The 20,392-nt window shown below is 39.4% G+C and overlaps 1 protein-coding gene across 1 annotated transcript in view; it reads left to right on the forward strand.

The window, feature by feature from the left end:
• HMCN1 (hemicentin 1) overlaps nucleotides 1-20,392 on the forward strand; it is a 316,507-nt gene that overhangs the window by 48,950 nt on the left and 247,165 nt on the right. The window contains exons 2-4 of the mRNA XM_050961493.1: nucleotides 4,178-4,248; nucleotides 13,246-13,404; nucleotides 14,176-14,298. Of these exons, the coding sequence (XP_050817450.1) occupies nucleotides 4,178-4,248; nucleotides 13,246-13,404; nucleotides 14,176-14,298 (353 nt within the window). The remainder of the gene's footprint in view (nucleotides 1-4,177; nucleotides 4,249-13,245; nucleotides 13,405-14,175; nucleotides 14,299-20,392) is intronic.

Raw genomic sequence — 20,392 nt, forward strand, 5'->3', positions numbered from 1 at the left:
AAATAGAAAAGATACTGAGTAAGGAAGGAATAGAACACACAAGCTGAGTGAAAGATTTGATGGGGGAAAATGTCATGTTCTGCTTTTTGGGGGGATGGAGGTGGTGGATTTACTTGAGGGGGATCAGTTGAATGGAAAGAAAAGAGGGGTAAGGGGTAGAGGGCAGGGGGTGGAGAGGTTGGAGCAAACAATCAATCAGTGCAGGGCAGTGAAAGTCCAAGAACGTTGTATAGTTGTACATGACTAGAGATCCCTGCTTTGGCTACTTCTGTCTCTGCGTGCTGGAGTGTCTGGCTGGGTGCTCTCTGCAGTTTTTCCCTAAGTGCACATGGTGATATCTTGCGTAATTTAATTCCATAAAGTATTTTGTATAGTGTTTATGAAAGCTGATATACAAAGTAAAGTTGTGTTGTATGGTAACTGTTACAAAGAATATCCCTTAAATCCCATCAAGCACTGTGCCAGGGTACTAAGGCTATGTCAACACTGTGCTTTTAGGGACACAGCTGTGCTGCTACAGCCCGTACCGCTAAAAGGTGCACAGTGTAGCCGCTTTTTCTTGGCAGCATAGAGCTCTCCTGCCAACAAACAAACCCCCTCTCCTCCTCCCCCCTGCAATGAGCGGCAGTAGCTTTGTCGGCAGGAGAACTCTCCCACTGACAAAACGTTCACACCAGTACTTTTCATTGATAAAACTTTTGTTGTTTGGGGTGTGTGGTTTTTTTTCACACCCCTGAATGACAAAAGTTTCACTGATGAAAATCCAATGTAGACAAAGCCTGAGAGTCATGCCTAGTGCCTCTGAAATGGAGAGAGTACCTCTTCATCATTATCAGTGTTCACTAGATCTAGCACTTGTTTTTTGTTGTATTACTCTCTGGTTTACCAATAACACGGCAATTTCATTGACTCTGACACAGTCAGTGTACATGTGCTGAACTTCTAAGAGTGATTAAAATTAATTGCTACTGTATATTGACAGCTTCACCATCTTGAGGTAAAATCCAAATTAATTATTCTGTGAAGAAGCTTGAATCCAATTCTTTTTCTCTCTCAAGCTTGTTATGGAATTTCAACGTCCAATTGCCAGTATGCAATAATGGGGAATGACCTTATGGAGGAAAATTATGAATGTACCCACCCTGTCAGTGTTTGTATATCCAGCAGGGATGAGACACAAGGCACTGGAGTGTAACTGCTCCACTTAACTGAAGAAAAATCAACAATAAAATCAAGATGAAAACTAATTGTACAGATATTTGTCTTTTTTTGGTGTTCACTTTCAAAGACAGGGTTCCACTCCCTGTTTAAAACTGGGCAAGATCTTCACTTGGTTTAAATTGGCTATGCTGATTTAAATCAGCTGAGGATCTGGCTCCATGTCTCCAATAGTGGGTTTCTAGATCTCTCTTTGATCAGCAGAGAAAATATTTTCAAAAGCACTTACTGCTCTGGGATTTAAAAGTCTAGTTCCTAGAGTGGATGAAGAAATAAATGAGCTGGTGGTTTTATATGTGTGTGTGTGTGTGTGTGTGTGTGTGTGTGTATATATATATATACACACACACACACATTGTCTATATTAAGAACAGTGGTTGTCAGTGGATAGACCTCAACGTAAGCAGTTTGGAGACAACTTCTTGCAGGCATATGCTTTTAAAGAAGCCTGAAAGGAAGAAGAAGAAGAAATGAGTTGCTGAGTGAATGTGAGGCAGGATTAGGATGGGAAAGGGGAAACTGGGAAACAAAATTATTCAAAGAAGAGCACCGTGTTCTTAAAATGGACAGGTTTTTTTTTATGAAATTGTAATGTGTTAAATAGTTTAACAAACAGCATTTATGGATAAATGGTTCAAATCAAAGCCATAATAAAAATCTTCAGGCATCTATAAATTCATAACACAAGAAAATATTTTCTGTGATCTCTCTGGTGACCTTTGTAAATCAAGTGAAAACTACACAGCATCAGGTATTCATAAATACAGCCCCAAAATAAACCCCTGCATGTGATCGTGCTAGATTGCAGCCACGGTTGCTGCTGAAAGTGCTATCAAGTGAAGCTTTGTCTGGATGGTTTGAAAGGAAAAAGTATCAAGATTACATGGATATTAAATACTCACTTAAGGCTTGTCCACACATGAAAAATAATCTGGAATAAGGTAAGGGGTGTGGATTTAAAGTGGATTCCTGATTAACTTCATGCGTGGATGCTTTTATTCCAGATTAAGAACATCCATTTATGGAATTAATTGGGAATAGTTAATCAGAAATAGCTATTTTATATCCCCATTTAGAAAAGCTCTAATTCAGGGGTCGGCAACCTTTCAGAGTGCTGTGCCAAGTCGTCATTTATTTCACTCTAATTTAAGGTTTGGTGTGCCAATAATACATTTTAATGTTTCTAAAAGGTCTCTTTCTATAAGTCTATAACATATAACTAAATTATTGTTGTATGTAAAGTAAATAAGATTTTTAAAATGTTTAAGAAGCTTCATTTAAAATTAAATTCAAATGCAGAGCCCCCTGGACCAGTGGCCAGCCCCCTGGACCAGTGGCCAGCCCCCTGGGCAGTGAGAGTGCCACTGAAAATCAGCTTGCGTGCTGCCTTTGGCATGCGTGCCATAGGTTGCCTACCCCTGCTCTAATGAGCATGGGAAATAAATGTGGACACTTGGGAAAAGGTTTTGTTATAAACACAGTGGATGATGATTTGGAAGACATCAGGAGGGAATGGATGGTTTGGGGGGGTGTTAATGTGATATTTTAACTTCCACCTCGATGTTGCCAGTATGAATAGAGCCCTGTGATTACTGAAAGTTATTTCCTAGTGGTTTGATGGCCAATTGAGTTGAATTTGATGATCTCAGGTTGCTTGTCAGTGGACACATGCCCACGCCACAAAACCCAGAACTGGAATTGATTCCTAGTTTGTGCTTTTGCTGGCAGTCTTGATCTGATAGACCAGGGAGTGAACAGGCATGAAGGCTGAACTATGTTCTCCCTTCTAGAGGGGAGATGCCCTTTAGGCCTGGCCTGGGTCTTGAGGCACATTTGTGTAACATTGGTGGGAGAAGCTTGCCAATCTGTTCTGTGGCTAAAGGACTTCAGTTTCTGATTCTGAGACATACAACTACATTTGGAACAAACTCATATTAATGTCTGGTGCAACCACTATTTTTTTCCCCTTCCCAGTCGCCAGCAGTAATACAAATATGGGGCAAAAGAAAACAGCAGTGCATGCATATGAGAGAGACAGACATATCCAGACAGACCAGTGTATATGCATGTGTTTAAGACACATGGAACTAAGGATAATATTTGTACAAAATTATCAGAGTTGTTTTTAATTATTCAAGAATGGTAGACTTAAAACCAGACTCCTCTTCTCTGTAAGTCAGCAGCCCTCTGTTGCATATAACCCCTCAGCTCTCCTTTAACATGGTCATTTAAATGGCTATCCTTTTCCAAGTGCTAATATGGAAAGGGTTTCATGTCAAAAATTAGTAATTGAAAGCTGCAGTATTTTGCTTTACATGGAGCTGGCTGGCTGCAGAAAGGGGAGCATGCTTCACTCTCAAAAGGTGTGGTGGTGTAGTCAGTGCATATGCAGGGCCGGCGCTTCCATTTAGGTGGCCTAGGCAATCGCCTAGGGCGCCAGGATTATTGGTGGGCAGTATTTTGCCAGAGGGGGCGGCGGGAGGCTCCGGTGGAGCTGCCGCAGTCATGCCTGCAGACAGTCGGCTGCTCCCGCGGCTCCGGTGGACCTCCCGCAGGCACCACTGCAGCAGCTCCACCGGAGCCGCGTACCAGCAGACCCTCCGCAGGCACGACTGCGGCAGCTCCACTGGAGCCGGGACCAGGGCGCAGGGCGGCAAAATTGCCGTGCGCCTAGGGTGCTAAAACCCCTAGCGCTGGTCCTGTGCATATGTCCCCTTGCATGCTGGGGTTGGGAGAGATGATGCCCAATACAGGCCAGTGCCTTGAAATAGTATTCTGCTCTTTTATCATTAAATACAATGTTATTGCTTTTCTTTATTTTTTTTAAAAAACACCATTTAAAAAATACCAGATTGTATGACTCTGAAATTATTGACTCTCAGGGGAATTGTAATTTAATAGCCTTTGGGATTTTACTGCAATCTCATTAAACACTTTGCATTTTTTCTTTTAATCCCAGAAATTGGTCCAGTGACAATTACCACAGATTCCAAGAAATTTCAATATGAACTCCGGGAACTTTATGTTCAGGTGAGTAACTTACCTGTTCTGTACATGGTACTTGCTATGATCCTTATTTCCTTAGCCTTCTTTCTCACTTGTTTCTACTAAGAGGCCCTAGTCAGGCCCTATTATGCTAGCTGCCCTGAATGCATAGTTGACACCCATGTGACTTGTTTTACTGATTTTGTTCAACAATACAAAATACTAGAACAAGTTGGAAAATTCAGAGAATTATTTTGTAATTTTTTTTTTTACTGATTCTGTCAGCTGGGTGAAAAACTGCAAATAATTTGTTGAAATTTTTCAATTTTCTTTGTGTGGGAAAAATTTGTCTGCAGTTTTGAAACATTACAACCAGCTTTACAAAATATCTAATTTAGTTAATATACATAAAAGAAAAGTTGTGTGACATCCACCAGGATACCACCCGACACAGGCTGATTAAAGGTAAATTTTCGATCACATTGACTCAGCCCTTGAAGCACTCTGTGTCGTCATGCAGATCTCCTGGGCTGTGTCAGTAGCTGTGCTCATCAGTCAGATGGCTCAGAGTGGGAATTGCCTTAGGGTCTGATTCGGATCTCACACTGATGTAAATCATCAAGAGTAACTCCTTTGCAGTCAGTGGAATTACATTGGTTTAAAGGTGCTGTAAATGAGATCAGAACTGGGCCCCTAGGTGAAGGATTTGGGTGAAGTTGCAGTTAGGGTAGGGGTGGCCAACCTGTGCCTCTGGAGCTGCATGCAGTCTTCCATAGGTTAATATGCGGCTCCTTGCATAGGCACTGACTCTGGGACTGGAGCTACAGGTGCCAACTTTCCAGTGTGCTGGGGAATGCTCAGTGCTCAACCCTGCTCTGCTCCAGGCCCTGCCCCCACTCCACCCCTGCCCCCGAGCCCGCTATGCCCTCACTCTCTTCCCCCCTCCCCACCAGAGCCTCCTGTGCACTGCATAACAGCTGACTGCGGTGGGTGGGAGGTGTGGGGACGGAGTGGGAGGCACTGTTCGGTGGGGCGGCTGGCGGCTGGCAGGCACTGCAGGTTGGAGTGTGGGGAGCTGATGCGGGACTACTGACATAATGAGTATGGCTCGTTGGCAGTGTAAATTGGTAAATTCTGGCTCCTTCTCAGGCTCAGGTTGGCCGTCCCTGAGTTAGGGCATGTCTTCATTGGCAACGTTAAAGCACCTCCGTGGCTTGTTTATGTTGCAGCACCAGCCCTGGGAGATAATGCTATAAAGCAACCACCTCCACGAGGGGAATAGCTATCAGTGCTGTCTAGACTGGCACTTTACAGGGCTGAAACTTGCTGTGCTCAGGTGGGTTTTTTCACACCCCTGAGCGAGAAAGTTGCTGCACTATAAAGTGCCAGTGTAGACAAGCTCTTAGTCAAAGAAGACCTGGTCTATTTCCTCTTTAAAACAATGGAAAAACTCCCATGCCAGATTGGGGCAGTGTTTGCTAGACTCAATCCTTCCCTCCTTAGAGTATTGCCTGAGTGAGAGCTTGTCTACATTTACAGCGCTGCGGCAGCACAGCTGCGTGGCTGTAGCGCTTAGTGAAGATGCTATCTACACCGATGGGAGAGCTTCTTCCGGCAGCCTAGGTACTGCACCTCCCCGAGAAGCGGTAGGACTTCTTCCATCAATACAGTGCTGCTACATTGGAGGTTAGGTCAGTATAACTACACTGCTCTGGGGTGTGGATTTTTCACACTTGAGCGATGTTGTTATACTGACATAAGTTCCTAGTGTAGACCAAACCTTAGTAGTGCGGGATCAGGGTAGGTCTACACTGCAAAATTAAGTCATTGGTGTACAGCTACCACAGTAATTGAATTTGTTTTATATGTCCACACGACACTCCTTGTGTTGAAACACGTACAGCAATTTAACTGCCAATGTGGAGCATTACGGGATGATTTCTGAAAGGCAGCAACCGTCGATAAGCAACACAGTGTTGACACTGCGTCCACCTAACAACATTGACTTGAGCGCTATGCCTCCCATGGAGGAGGAGTTGTTATTAGGTCAATGTAATGGGAAAATTACATCAGAGGGAGCTACATGTTAGTGTGGATGCTCACAGAGTTAGACTGACGTAAGCTGCCTTGCGTTCACCTAACTCTGTAGTGGAGATCAGATCTAGATCTTCTGTGGCTTAAGATCAGATCTAGCTTAGAAAACTGGCATTAAGAAGAATCCTTTTAATAAAAAGCTACTTGTAAATGGGTGGTGCTCGTTTTTGTAACACAATGAATACAACTTAAAATGTAGCAGAAAATTCTAAACTAGAAATTCAGAGAAAACAATAATATATATTGAATAATAAAACCCAACAACCCTGTTTTGACATTTGTCCTAAATTAGCTAGTTTTAAAATGGCTGCCACCCTCAGTTTGTTTTTCATAACTGGCAGAGAGAAAAATAACTTGAAAAACTGCTGTTTTCTAGTTGAAAAGAAGCCAAAAGCTAATGTTTGCAAATAATTTGCTGATCAGATGAAGCTTGTAATAATGTTTAGCACAAAGCCTTAGTTCCAAACAACTTGTTTAAAAATTACTATGAAGTCTGCTTGTTATGTTTTTTTTTTAAATTCTAGTCAATGGGATATTGTTTTAATAACTTCATATTCAAACTATGGGCATTTAAATAAGTTAATATCAGTATACAAAATGCATCCATTTGAATGAACTATAACATTTGAAAGACCAGAAATTTAAATTTTAAAAAGTAATTGGAACTGTGTAATATTTTGATTAAAACTCCTGGGTTTCTCCCAGAACAGTGAAGCATTTTCCAACCACTTGCCATTTGTGTGTTTCCAAGTAAAGCATTTAAGAGACACAGGAAATTGAACTGAAAGAAAGCACTGGAAAAAACAAAAACAGTTTGAGAAGCAGATCATCCTTACATTGCAACAAGAGAGATTAATGCAGAAGGAAAGGACATGGAACAATTATTCGTATTAATCAAAAAAGGACAGAACTCGTGCCAAATATTAAATATTTTAAGGAAGAGCTTTGAAACCGTCAGAACAATTAGACAGTGTAATGAGCTGCCAAGGGAGATTATGAAATTTGTCTTCATTGGAAAGCATCAAGGCTAAACTTGACATCCATCTAATAGGGGTCATTTGTGAATAACAAAATCAATCTGTCCACAAAACAAAAGCACAGACTACACAAGTTGCTAGAGGGGGCACTTCTAATTCAAGCCTAATCCTTCAGCCTTTACTGTTATTATTTAGTCCCACTGATTTCAGAGGGCCTTATCTTGAGAGAGAGGGTGAAATGACTATTATCTATATATTACCATCATCTTTTTTATTTTTAATGCAATGCACCCATTGACTTAAATGTGAATTTTGTGCACTGAATGGTGGCAGGATATGAAAAAAAACCACTTGACTCTCTTCTTCCCTAATTGTACAGTGATCCTATTCTTTCTTCATATAAGCAGCGTGTTTCTCAAATCTACATGAAGTTTAAAAGGGGGAACTGTATTTTGTGGCATTCTCATCGAAGTTCTGCTAAGTCGGTGATCTATTCAAAAGAATATTCCAAAAGATGAAATTCTCCAGATAGATTCCTTTCCAGTTGTATGGAAGGGAACATGCATCCTAAAAGGATGAGCTGAGTAGAGTGACCAGATGTCCCAATTTTATAGACACAGTCTCAATTTTGTGGTCTTTTTCTTATATAGGCTCCTATTACCTCCCACCCCCGTCCCAATTTTTCACACTTGCTGTGTGGTCACCCTAGAGCTGAGTATGTAAAAAAGGGTATACTTTGCTTAAATCAACAAACCTTGGGGGAAAAACCCCTGACTTTGCATATTTCGAAAAGGAAATTTCCCAGCTTCTCTTACATACTTTCTGGAAAGGTGAGTTCTTGCTACTCTAGCAGTTGGAGCTGAAACCAGGGATGAAATCCTAGTCCCACTGAAGTCAATGACAAAACTTCCAGTGATTTCAGTAGGGCCAAGATTTCATCCCTGAATGCAAATCACAAATCTCCCAGCATAACCCCCTCAGACACAAATCAATACAATCATCCACACAAAAACACAACCAGCATACACAATAACTCCAACCACAAATAGCCCCTCAAAGTAGCACGCACCCCTCATTCACCACCTGCACAAATCTACGCAACTTTCTGAGCACAATACAACCCACATACAAATCAATGCAATCACTCATATAACACAGTCACCACACACAATAACCTCAAACATCACTCTGAAGCCTACAATGTTTGTTGAGTCAGTGTGAAGCAATGGAAATAGCTGAAAAGCATGAGCTCTTTTTGTTTAGACTATCACCAGATTCAGTCATCACTGGGATTCATAGCAGATTAGGGTTGGAAGAGACCTCAAGAGGTCATCTAGTCCAACCCCCCTACTCAAAGGAGGAACAACCCCAACTCAAAGCAAGACCAACGCCATGTTTGTTACTATCCAGTTTTTAAGATCTCAACCAATTTTGGCTTTTTTACACAGGATTTTCTGAATTATAGCAGTGTGACAGCACAGGCTTTCAGCTGCTAATAGTTATAGAAGGAGCCCCTGATTGTGCTTAATTTAATAGAGCCCAATAGAAAAATTATCACTGTTTTAATGAGAAGAGTCTTTTCTAATGATGTTTCCAGTCAGATTTTGCACACTAAGGGCCAAATTCAGCTGTAGTATAAGTGGGTGCAACTCTATTTGAAATCAGTTGAGTTAAACCAAGGCTAAATGTAGGCCTCAGAAATGTGGCTAGTTCAGATAAATTCAGATATTTAATTGGAGCTCCTGGGTGCTTGTCCAAACTAGACTGAACCTAACACTAGTTTTCCAGGGAAGTTCAGGACGTTACTATAGGCATTTTTAATTGCAAGTTAGAAAAAAAAAACTAAAGGAATTTTTCATTAGGAAAAGTTTGATATGTAAAGCTGCTCTCCTCCATCATTTTTTTTGGTAATGTGATCTACCTTTTGAGAAGGCAGCCCTTTGTGTTTTCTGTTTCCTGCTGTACTGGGAACACTGTGTGTAGTGATTAACAAAGGAAGGGTGGGGACCCAGAGAGACAAAAGATTCCCGCCTCATGCCAAAACTATAAAAGGGGGTGGAAAAGAACAAAGGAGGCTGCAGTCATAAGAAATCCCCTACTTACCACCTGAGCTGGAACTAACAAGAAAGGGGAAAGGATTGGGCCCAGACTAAGAAGGAGTTTAGTCTGTGAAAGAAGCTTATTGGAACATCTCTGAGGGCAAAATTTACCTGTATTCAATTTCTCAATGTATTAGGCTTAGACTTGCGTGTTTTTGCTTTATTTTACTTGGTGACTTACTTTGTTCTGTCTGTTATTACTTGGAACCACTTAAATCCTAATTTTTATTCTTAATAAAATCATTTTGGTTTATTATTGAACCCAGCGTAAGTGATTAATACCTGGGGGAGCAAACAGCTGTGCATATCTCTCTATCAGTGTTACAGAGGGCAGACAATTTATGTTTACCCTATATAAGCTTTATATAGAGTAAAACAGATTTATTTGAGATTTGGATCCCACCAGGAGCTGGGTGTCTGGGTGCTGGAGATAGGTAACCTGCGGAGTCGTTTTCAGTTAAAGCCTGCAGCTTTGGGGGCGTGTTTCAGACCTGCGTCTGTGTTGCAGCAGGCTTGCATGACTGGCTCAACAAGTCAGGGTTCTGGAGTTCCAAGCTGACAGGGAAAACGGGCTCAGAGGTAATTTCAGCACATCAGATGACAGTACCAAGGAGGTCTCTGTGACCGAAACCGTCACAACTTTCTCCACACCAATCATGATTTTATAGCTCTCAATCAGATTGCCCCTTAGTTGTCTCTTTTCCAAGCTGAAAAGTCCCAGTCTTATTAATCTCTCCTTCACTGTGATATTGGACTGCCTCCAAAGTATAGAAAAAACAATAACATTATATTTTTCTTTTTTCTCAACCTGGAGAGGTAGTTTAATTACAGAGATTTGTTTGTGTGTGTTGAGGTGTGTGTGTGTGGGTATGTGTGTGAAGAATTTACTATGGGAAAGCTAAGTATAAGAAATAAGGGTTGGTCTACACTGAAAATTTACATCGTCATAGCTACATCTCCCTGGTGTGTGAAAAATCCGCCCCTCCGAGTCACATAGTTAAGCAGACCTAACCTCCACTGTAGACAGTACTTGGTCAATGGAAGAATTTTTCCATTGACCTAGCTACCACCTCTTGTGGAAGTGGAGTAACTATGCTGACAGGAGAACCCCCTCTTGCTGTAACGCTTCAAGAGCAAACAAGGCCTAAGTTTTGCATTTACTTCAAAAAATGGTGAGGTTTCTTGTCATTCTCATCTCTTGCAGGGATGTGATGCATAGTTCAGATGCTTTGAAAGTTCTGTCTTCCACAGGCAAACATTATATTTGTGCAAGAAATATGAACTTTTGTTTGTTATTTTTCCATAAATTTTAAATTAAGCAGAGAAACTGACTCTTAGGGTACGTCCAGACTACCCGCCGTATCGGCGGGTTAAAATCGATTGCTCGGGGATCGATATATCGTGTCTAATCTAGACGCGATATATCAATCCCCGAGTGCGCTTACATCGATTCCGGAACTCCATCAACCCCAACGGAGTTCCGGAATCGACACGGAGAGCCGCGAACATCGATCCCGCGCCGTCTGGACGGGTGAGTAATCCGATCTTAGATATTCGACTTCAGCTACGTTATTCACGTAGCTGAAGTTGCGTATCTAAGATCGATTTCCCCCCCTCTAGTCTGGACCAGCCCTTAGATAATGTTAAACTTAGCAATACTTAATATTTTGATTAAACACCCCTCCTCCCCACCCAAAAAAACCTCAACAACTTCCAACTAGTATAAATTCTGAAGCCGCCTGCTTAGGAACACAGGTTACTTTGAACACATCCCCTGTAACCACTGGCCTAAGCTCCATATACTGGTTCTCCCCCAGCAGGATGGATTTGATAAATCATGATTTAAATCACTAGTCAGCAAGACTCGATTTAATCATAGTTTTCTACATAAAAGTGCATTATTGTTGGTTGTTATAACCTTAATACATATTCTTCACAACACAGAGATAGATGTCGGTTTCATTTTTAGAAGGTACACAATATACATTTTTAAAAAGTGATCTATTTTGAAAACTTATCAGATTCATTTTCTGATATAGCTGTAAAAGTAATGATTGTTTGGTTATTTCATTTACCAAAGGTAATTGAAGCAGATATTTATGAAGTAATTGGGAGTGAACTATCTCCAATTTAACAGGGTAATCATTAATATTGGGAAGATTTTCTTGCCATGCTGTATTAGGAGGAGAACATCACCAGAAAGACATTTAAATTGTTTTATTTAACTAAAACAACAATGTTATGTATTCTGGATTTTTTTCTTCCACAGCAAACATATAATATTTTGACAAAAAAGCAAATGTCCTTCGCTTCTCATATTTATCTCCAGCCTTCTTCTCCTTATCCAGGTCTATTCTGCGCCCCCCCCCCCCCTCAATCTTCTATTCATTGAACTTTTTGAAGCTTTGCATTTTTAGAGAGAGGTAAGGGATTGACTCTGTGTACACACATTTGCAGAGGAACGATAGAGTTGAGGTCTGTTATGTCTCACCTCTCTATATTATTTATTTATTTATTTAAAAACATTTTTTGCTGTTAACAAGCATGTTCCCTGTGGAGACACAAATGCATATTTGAGAACTGCAAAATTAAACATTTCTGATGGTATCTTCTAGACTTAGCACTGAGTCCCATTGGGTAGATAGAAAGATTAACCTAAATAATCTATCCTGTGTCTGTGGAACCCCGTAAGATTGGGTTCCTAATCCATGAACTATTGGAACTCATTTACAAAGCTTTTCTTAAACATTACATGAATATATTGTCTCATACTATAGAATTAGAATTTATAATCCCTATTCTATGATGAGATATCTTTGAGCTATAATGTATCTTAATTAAAACTATCTTTAGATAGGTTTTTTCCTCAAAAAGCATTTTATCAAAAAAATCCAATTTAAATAAAAAAATCTGATTTTTTTATTTATATATATATATATAATCATTGATTTTTATCCACTCTGCCCCCCAGTGCAGAGTCTAGTTCAAGGTCTCGCTGTTCTGATATTCAAAGTCCTCCATAGGATTGTCCTGGCTACTTGAGAGATCACTTTTCTCCCTTTATATTCATGACCTCCCGGTAGGGCTATGTGCCACTGGAACAATTACATTGTCACCAGTAAGGGAGGCTTGTAACTGCAAGAGATAGAGATTTCATGGGAGCTGGATCTAAACTACAAATCTCACTCCCACAAGAGATAAGAATGATTGTGAAACTAATCACTTTCAGAACTGAACACAGAACTCATTTCTTTACCTTAGTTCTTTCTTGGGTGCGTGCGTGTGTGTGTGCGTGTGTGTGTGTGTGTGTGAATGTGCATGTGCGCATATACATAAAAACCAACTATAAACTAATTGAGCTATTTCCCTTACTCTCAGTTATCTAGGTGTAAATCTAACCAGTGTAGCTAAACCAGGTTTTTGCCTGGGTAACAGAGAACAGAACATGGCCCATTGTGTACAATGCCAGGTAGATTCTGGGTATGGTGTGGGTAGGAAGGAATAGATCAGTCAGTGTGTTATGCATTCCTCATTGTTACTAGCACCCCTGCTCAGACATGCTCTTGCAGAGGTGGACATGTACTTGTCGTATTTCGTGTAGTTTGATTATTAGTATCTTTATTGCATTTTCTTTAGAACTTGACCATCAATGGGAAGTTTTAAAACTTGGCTTGCTCTTTTTTTTTTTAAATAAAATAAGTATTTTTCAGAAACCATGCAAGGCTGTGAATTTAAAAAAAGGATAAAATGCTAGAAGCTGGAAAAGAACTCTGCCTTGGTCTTTCTGCAAAAGAAACCAATTATTATAGCTAACATCCATTTTTCTTTCTTGTGATTGTTTTTTCTTTCTTTCTTTCTCTAATTGTGAATAGGGTGGTGGTGACTGTCCAGAGATGAGCATTGGTGCAATCAAAATTGCTCTAGAAATTTCTCTGCCTGGTTCTTTTATCTATGTATTTACTGATGCACGATCCAAAGATTATAGGCTGACACATGAAGTACTGCAGCTCATTCAGCAGAAGCAGTCACAGGTAAGGAGACGATTCCTATTCTACCATTCCTGTTTATTTACCCATTTACTACCAATGCAGTAGCAGCATTGTCCAGAAAAACTCCTTTCCAAGATATTTGTGATATCTCTCTGTAAAAGAGGTCATGCTGTTGCTAGTCTAGCAACTAGTGTTTATTTTGTTGTAAATTAAATCGGTCTGATTAATAAAAATTGAAATTAAAGGGACATTAATTAAGGTTATTAGTTAAATACTGTAAGATATTCCACTGCCAATATTTGTCGTCTTGGCCCTTTTGGAAGTTGCATTGGTGTCTGTGGATTCATCTGAGAGTTATAATACTGATTACTCTGGGAATAAAAAGTACTGACATAAGATTTATTATTTCATCCCCTCTTGACATGATTTCTGTATGTCTGTTTTCTTCAATCAATGAGTCACTTTCCATCACTCAATCCTGATGGGCTTTGTCTTCCATATGGAACTCCAATTGAAAAAAATAACATTGAAATAATTTAGAGTATTATGTATGGAGTAGGTACAGAATCCAGCTCTGCTCCAAATCCCTTACCTGCCTTTTTTGGGGTGTTCATCTCATTTGTACAGAACTCAGAGTACATTAATCAAAAATAAAATGGCTGTCCATCGCACAGAACAGTGAGAACCTTTCAATTTTTCTGGCATACTTTGCTGTTACGTTTGAGAGTAAGAGTTTTCCCACTGAGGTTTGCCATAGGTGCTGACTGACTATATTTTCATTTCCTTTGTGTGTTTTTCTTTTTTAAACGACAGGTTGTATTTGTGTTGACTGGAGACTGTGATGATAGGTCACATATTGGTTACAAGGTCTACGAAGAAATTGCCTCAACAAGTTCTGGTCAAGTTTTCCATTTGGACAAAAAGCAAGTTAATGAGGTAATTTGTAGTTAATTTTTATGACTATCTACTGTATACAGAGCGATGTAAGGTATGGGCTTCCATTTAATGGCTCCATATGTCTAATGGTCCCAATTCTGGTTCTGTTCCAACTCCTTTGTGCTGCTGTTGAGGTACAAAGTAGACAGAGAGCTGGTTTAGCTAGCTTCTTGGGAATTTTACATAGAGTGAATTCTGATTGTTGTAGGCCTGGTGTATTGACTCTATGCCATCCCTCTGCCAGGTCTCTTAAGGGCCTGATTCTGCCAATTTTAATTACGTTGTTAGGACAGGATGGACTTCTGTGCTTCTGAAGAGCTCCACTGACTTCAGCCTGCCTTTCTGGAGCAGCTTTCTGGACTAGAGCCTTTGTGCAGTATCTTGCTCATGAGTAATCCGATTGGTTTACTACTAAATGAGATGATGGAACAGATTCTGTTCTAAATAAATGGTTTTTGTTTTTGCTAATTAGAAGTGCTGGTAACCATAAACTAAAATGTATATTTTCTATAGAACATCCAATGACTTTCAGGTTCTATATTATTACAAACAGAACTGACATTTCCCAAATGCATGAGAATTAATTTGATGAATACAATGTCACTTGTTAGTTATTTGGGTAATTGGAATCATCTGTCAATGTTGTAAACATGACTTTGACTTCCTGGTGTACACAACATTCCGTCACTGGGTTTTGATTTTTTTTATTATTATAAATAAGTAAAATCTAAACAAAAAAGTTTGTTTACTTAACTTTGTCACAATTTTGTCTGATTCCATAAATGTTGCTGGTGCATTGCAATTTGCTGCACTTGGTTTATCTAGTAGAAATGAGTTTGTATCCCTGTTAAGTTGTTGGCAGAGGGTTAAAAGCAGAGCCAGAGCTAGGCATAACCAGACTAAGCAATTGCTCAGGGATCTGAGAAGCTCCAGAGTGCCCCCTATTCATTTGTATTGTAAGAACTTGCCTGTGTTAGTATGGGGAAGCCCCAAAATATTCCAGCTTAAGGCCCCAATGGGCTAGCACTGGCGCTGGTTAAAAGTAACAACTACTTAAGGAATAAATCATGTGTGATGTTTGTGTGTGTGTGTGAGAGAGAGTGAGTGTCTATTAGGACGGTGCACAACTTCTGACTTTAACTTTGCAATTATTTGTGAGTGAAACTTGGAAATTATCATGCTACCATTTTTCTTTTTCAGTAAATTTTCACATAAAGCACAACCGAAACCAGCACACATAAACAACTAAATCCCAAACTATACAAACAGTCCTACAAAGCAAAATATGTCACTTTGTTTCCATCCAGTATAGTGAAATATTTAATACCTAAGCCAATGGTCTCATAGAACTAGCCCAGAATAGAAACTTTTAAAACAGACTTAGTGGAAAATTTTAATAGGAAACTTCCTTTTGCAGAACTTGAATTTCAGGGTACTGATTTTTCTTTTTGTGGGTTGGAAGTGGGGCAGCTCTGCTTTGCCAGTTCTGTAGATAGGGGACAGTGATATAATAAAACATATTATTTTTTCTCTCTGCTCCCCTAGTATATTTCTCTCTGCTCCCTAGTATACCTGTTTGGTGTTACAAAGCATCAGACCAGTATTCAGAAAGAGTTAACATACAATATTCTATTGGCAGTTTGCCTCCATTTGTCTATTCCTCACATAGTGGGGTGGGCCTCCATCTTTCCAGGCCCAGTAATACCAGTCACCTACATGGGGAGTCAAAGGAAGGATCCTGTGACATACCAAGGTGCGGGATCTAGATTAATCTAGGATACAATCTAGACTAATGAGCAGTCTGCCAGCCACATTTGGGTTACACTTTGGCTCTCACCTGCCTTGTTTATATTTTAGGATGACCTCAGCACATCCCCAATCTTAGATTTTCCTCCAGAAATGTATGTCCTGTACTGCCCAGGCCGCTTCTGGACAATACAAGCTATATTAAATCTATTATTTCCTTAATAGAAATAATATGCACATAACTTGCCACTCCAAATGGAGTTTCCCAGACAATTCAATTTAAAACAGTAAAACAATTTAAAACAGATAAAACAGTAAAACAAGTTAATTACAAAGAGAGATTTTAAGTGAGCATAATTTATGAGGCATAAAAGTCAGAAATGGTTACAAGGAAAGTAAAGATAAAATGCAATGTGTGCCTAACTTAACAACCTATATTAAATTCACAGCAGAGTTTTCTCACCACATGCTTTCAGCAGTCTTACTGACCAAATGTCTTAGGTCAGGACCCCATCCCAGTCCAAAGATTGCTTACTTTGTTTCTTCAGATGCAGTGAATTGACTGGCAGAGAGATGGGGTGTGCCTTGGGGTGTTTGTCCCTCCTTTTTATCATTTCAGTCCCCCTCTTGAAAAATATTTCCATCAGGGGACAAAAAGTCTGTGGGGAAGGATTGCTTTTTTCTCACCTTTTTGAACTTCCTTTGTCTCCTCTTCCCGCTTGGTGACTCTCTGTTCACTGATTAAATGCAAATTAAGAAGAACACACATTCCTTTGTTCAGGACAGACCTGTTTGCCAACAACTGCTTGTTTAGCATATGTTAATAACATCATACAGTGAAATCTTATAACTTCACATATAATGTTACCACATCTATTTTATTCAGACAATATTGACCAGCAAATTATGAGTTTTCAGATAATACCTTACAAGACATACCTTGTACAAAAATTATTACAATAATGTGTGGGTGTGAACATAGGGATACATTCTGTCACAGACCTTTATCCCAGTTCAGGATAATCCATCTTTAAACTAGAAATATGAAAATTTACAATGGAGATTCAATAGTAACTCACTCCTCCTCGCCCCACAGCACTTTTTTATAGTAAACTACTGAATAAGGTTCAGATTATTCACGCTCTGCGACCTAGTGCTGTCTGGTTGGCTTAACTGCATCTTTCAGGGGTGTGGATTTTTCACACCCTGAGAGAGAGAGAGCTACACCGGTGTAACTTTTGAGTGTAGATCCTATGCAGAGAAACAGCAGGATCAGAGGAGTGCTAAGGTGAGTTTTTTACAACACATTTGTCAAAGCGCTGCCACATATGGATGTATACCAAAAAAAACCTCCCAGCACTCCATGCAGATCAGTTGGACCCCAGGTTCTGCCCCGGAATTTCTACTTCCTCAAGGGACCCAAATATGTTGATGAGTCCACCAGAAGTCCGGATGCTAATAAACAGAATACACAGTGGCAATACATATCCACAAGTGACAGCATATTCTTCAGGTGGGCTTTAACAGAAATAAATGCTACTATCCCTTTCATCAGCGTAGGTCCGTAATCTATAAAGAATGAAATATAGAAATTTTAAGACATAATCACTGTTTTGGATCTATTCACTGCTAATACTGAATTATAAATTTGGAAAGGGCTTCAAATATCTGAATTTGAATATCCTGCAAAGCCAGTATTTCGTTTTGTTGAAACTATTTCTGTTGCTTTGTCCAAAAAGCCCCAAACAAAAAAACTGTTTATAATGTACAGAGTTTTCAAATCCACATCCTCATCCTTGCTCTTTGTATGTTAAATGGAAAATGAAGCAATGTTAACTAACTAAACAGAAAAGAAAAACTAGTTACCAGTAAACACAACATAACAAAGAGAACAATACTTGGGTAGTCACCCAATATTTGCATGGTCTCAAGAAGAATAAAAAACTATGTTGTATTTTTGCACTCTTGGAACAAAGGGATTTAATTGAAATCTCTCCCAAAAGCCCACTTCTTCTAGAAAGCCTTGCATAGTAAGAAATATTATGCTTCTACTGCAACACTGAAGATATAGCTTTCTTCTTGTGCTTGAATGGCTTTGCTTATTTATTTAGGGCTTGATCTTGCTCCCACTGAAGTCAGTGATAAAATTTCCTTTGACTTAAATCACAGTAAAATTGGGATCTATTAGTATCTTAGGGCTTGTCTAAACTTACTGCGCTTTTACCCTAATCATACATGCAATGATTTCAAGAGAAAGATCAAATAAGAAGAAGGGGTATCTTTGCCTTGCACCTAATTAAATTGAAACTCTTTGTTCGCCTGCCATTCATTATCAGGGAAGCACTAAGAGGACTGTACAGGGTCAGTTTAGTTTAAGAAGTCGTCATTTATTCCTATTCATTGCATCACCTCAAACTAATAGTTCCACTCAACTGAGTCAAAGACTTTCTCTGTGTTAAGTGACAAAATTATGTCGGGGTCAGACTTCAGTCCAGTAAAGTGTTAAGCATAAGAACAGTCTCATTGAAGAGCTTTGTTATTTACTGAGCGATGTGCGGGACATTTAGGACTCTAACAGTGTCAAAGGAGTGTCATATTTTGACAAAACAAGCCTAGTCTCTGTGTATTTAATTAGGAAGGAGATCCTCCAGCTTTAAAGCCAGAACACTAGATAGTATTTTGATCTCAAAGTTAACTTTCCCTTTAATTGAAATATTGTATTCATCATCATTTTCATGGGTAACTCTGAACTCAGAACATTACAGATTTGCAACAGCACAACAATAAGTGTATTTTTTTTACTTATTTTGTAAAATTCTGGTCTAAGGGCTGCATTAGAAGGAAGCAAAAAGATTTCATTGACAACTTCCTCAAAAGATGAATTTTGTTATTGGTGGTCTCATTTAAGTAAATTAATATTATCCAGAGACTTTTTATAAATACTTCTTTTTGAACTAGTTGAGAGGAATAGCCTTATAATATGTTTAAAATTTCCCAGCAATGTTTCTAATATTGGGCTTTTCTTTTATAAAATCCATTCTAAAATGAACACCCTTTGGTAAGCAATTTACTCACTTTGTCTCCTTTTTCTTGACAAGATTATTTTATCTATTTTAACTGATTTGTCGTTTTGTCAGATACAAAATTATTTATGTCCTGATCCTGCAAACTATTCCCTGCAGGGGAAACCCCACTAACCTCAGTGGGCCTCTATGTGGTTGAAGGGGACTTGCCTTCATGGAGCTCACTGCAGGATCGGGGGCCTTAATTTTCTTTTGTCACAATTTTATTTAAAAAAAAACCCCTCTAATGTTCCAGTTATGGTGGACTTTTTTTTTTTCCCTAGAAAGGAAACTCTTTCTTTAATTAATCTGTTATTGTGTCAGAGTTTGTATGTGATGTAGCTGGAGAAACCACATAGTTTCATTACCACTGTGAGGACATACCCTTTAGAGATACTGTAAGATTCCCTTACATCAGGAGGTATGTCTTTTCTCACACACTCTTTCCGAGAACTGACTGACATGACACTGTGACCAGAGGCACAGGTCCTATGAGAGGACCTGAAATACTTTAAAATCTGCCATGGTATCCAGGTGGAAACCTTGTAAGCCACACCTGCAGAGAAGCTGCTGATGATTCAAAGACAGGTTTCCTCTGCAATGCTTTTGTTCTGAATAGAGAATACTTTGCTTTATGAAGGCTGGCTGGTCACTAGTTGCCCCTGAGGGAACAGGATGGTAGATGCTGAACTAAAGTCAGACATTGTGAAGTGATCACAGTAAATTGCAGAATTCTGCAGTTTAAATCTTCGTCCAAAAGGAAGAATATCATTGGACTTTGCCCCAAGAAGGGTGACTGCTAGCGGCCTGAGTCGTAAGTGGGTGGTCTTAAGGAGGCCGTGAAGACCCCCATAAAGGGGTGAAAGGTGCATTTACCTTGAAAACAGTGACAATAGTTATTAATAGCTTATTCTTTCTTTTAAAAAAATGTGTAGAATATCCTTCCTTGAATCAGGGCTACATTCTCTTATTAAAAGTGGAGATTTTATATTTTTTATATTAGTTTTGTTGCATTTAGTTTCTTGCATATTTGTGGTGATGTCAATTTTGGGCTTTAAATAAAACTCACCTCACCTCCACTGTTGTGGATCTTACATTTATAGCACGCTTTTCAACCAAATGGCTCACAAAGTACTTTGAAGACTTTACTATTAGATTAGAAAAGCATGCTGTAAATGCAAGATCATCAGCACCATCAAGTCTGTGGGGACTACATGACTTTACAAATGTAAATACATATGAATTACAGGCAGGGCTGCAACAGGCAACATTTATTCTGGCATTTC

This window comes from Gopherus flavomarginatus, chromosome 7, assembly GCF_025201925.1.
Source record: "Gopherus flavomarginatus isolate rGopFla2 chromosome 7, rGopFla2.mat.asm, whole genome shotgun sequence".
Classification (NCBI taxonomy): Eukaryota; Metazoa; Chordata; order Testudines; family Testudinidae; genus Gopherus; species Gopherus flavomarginatus.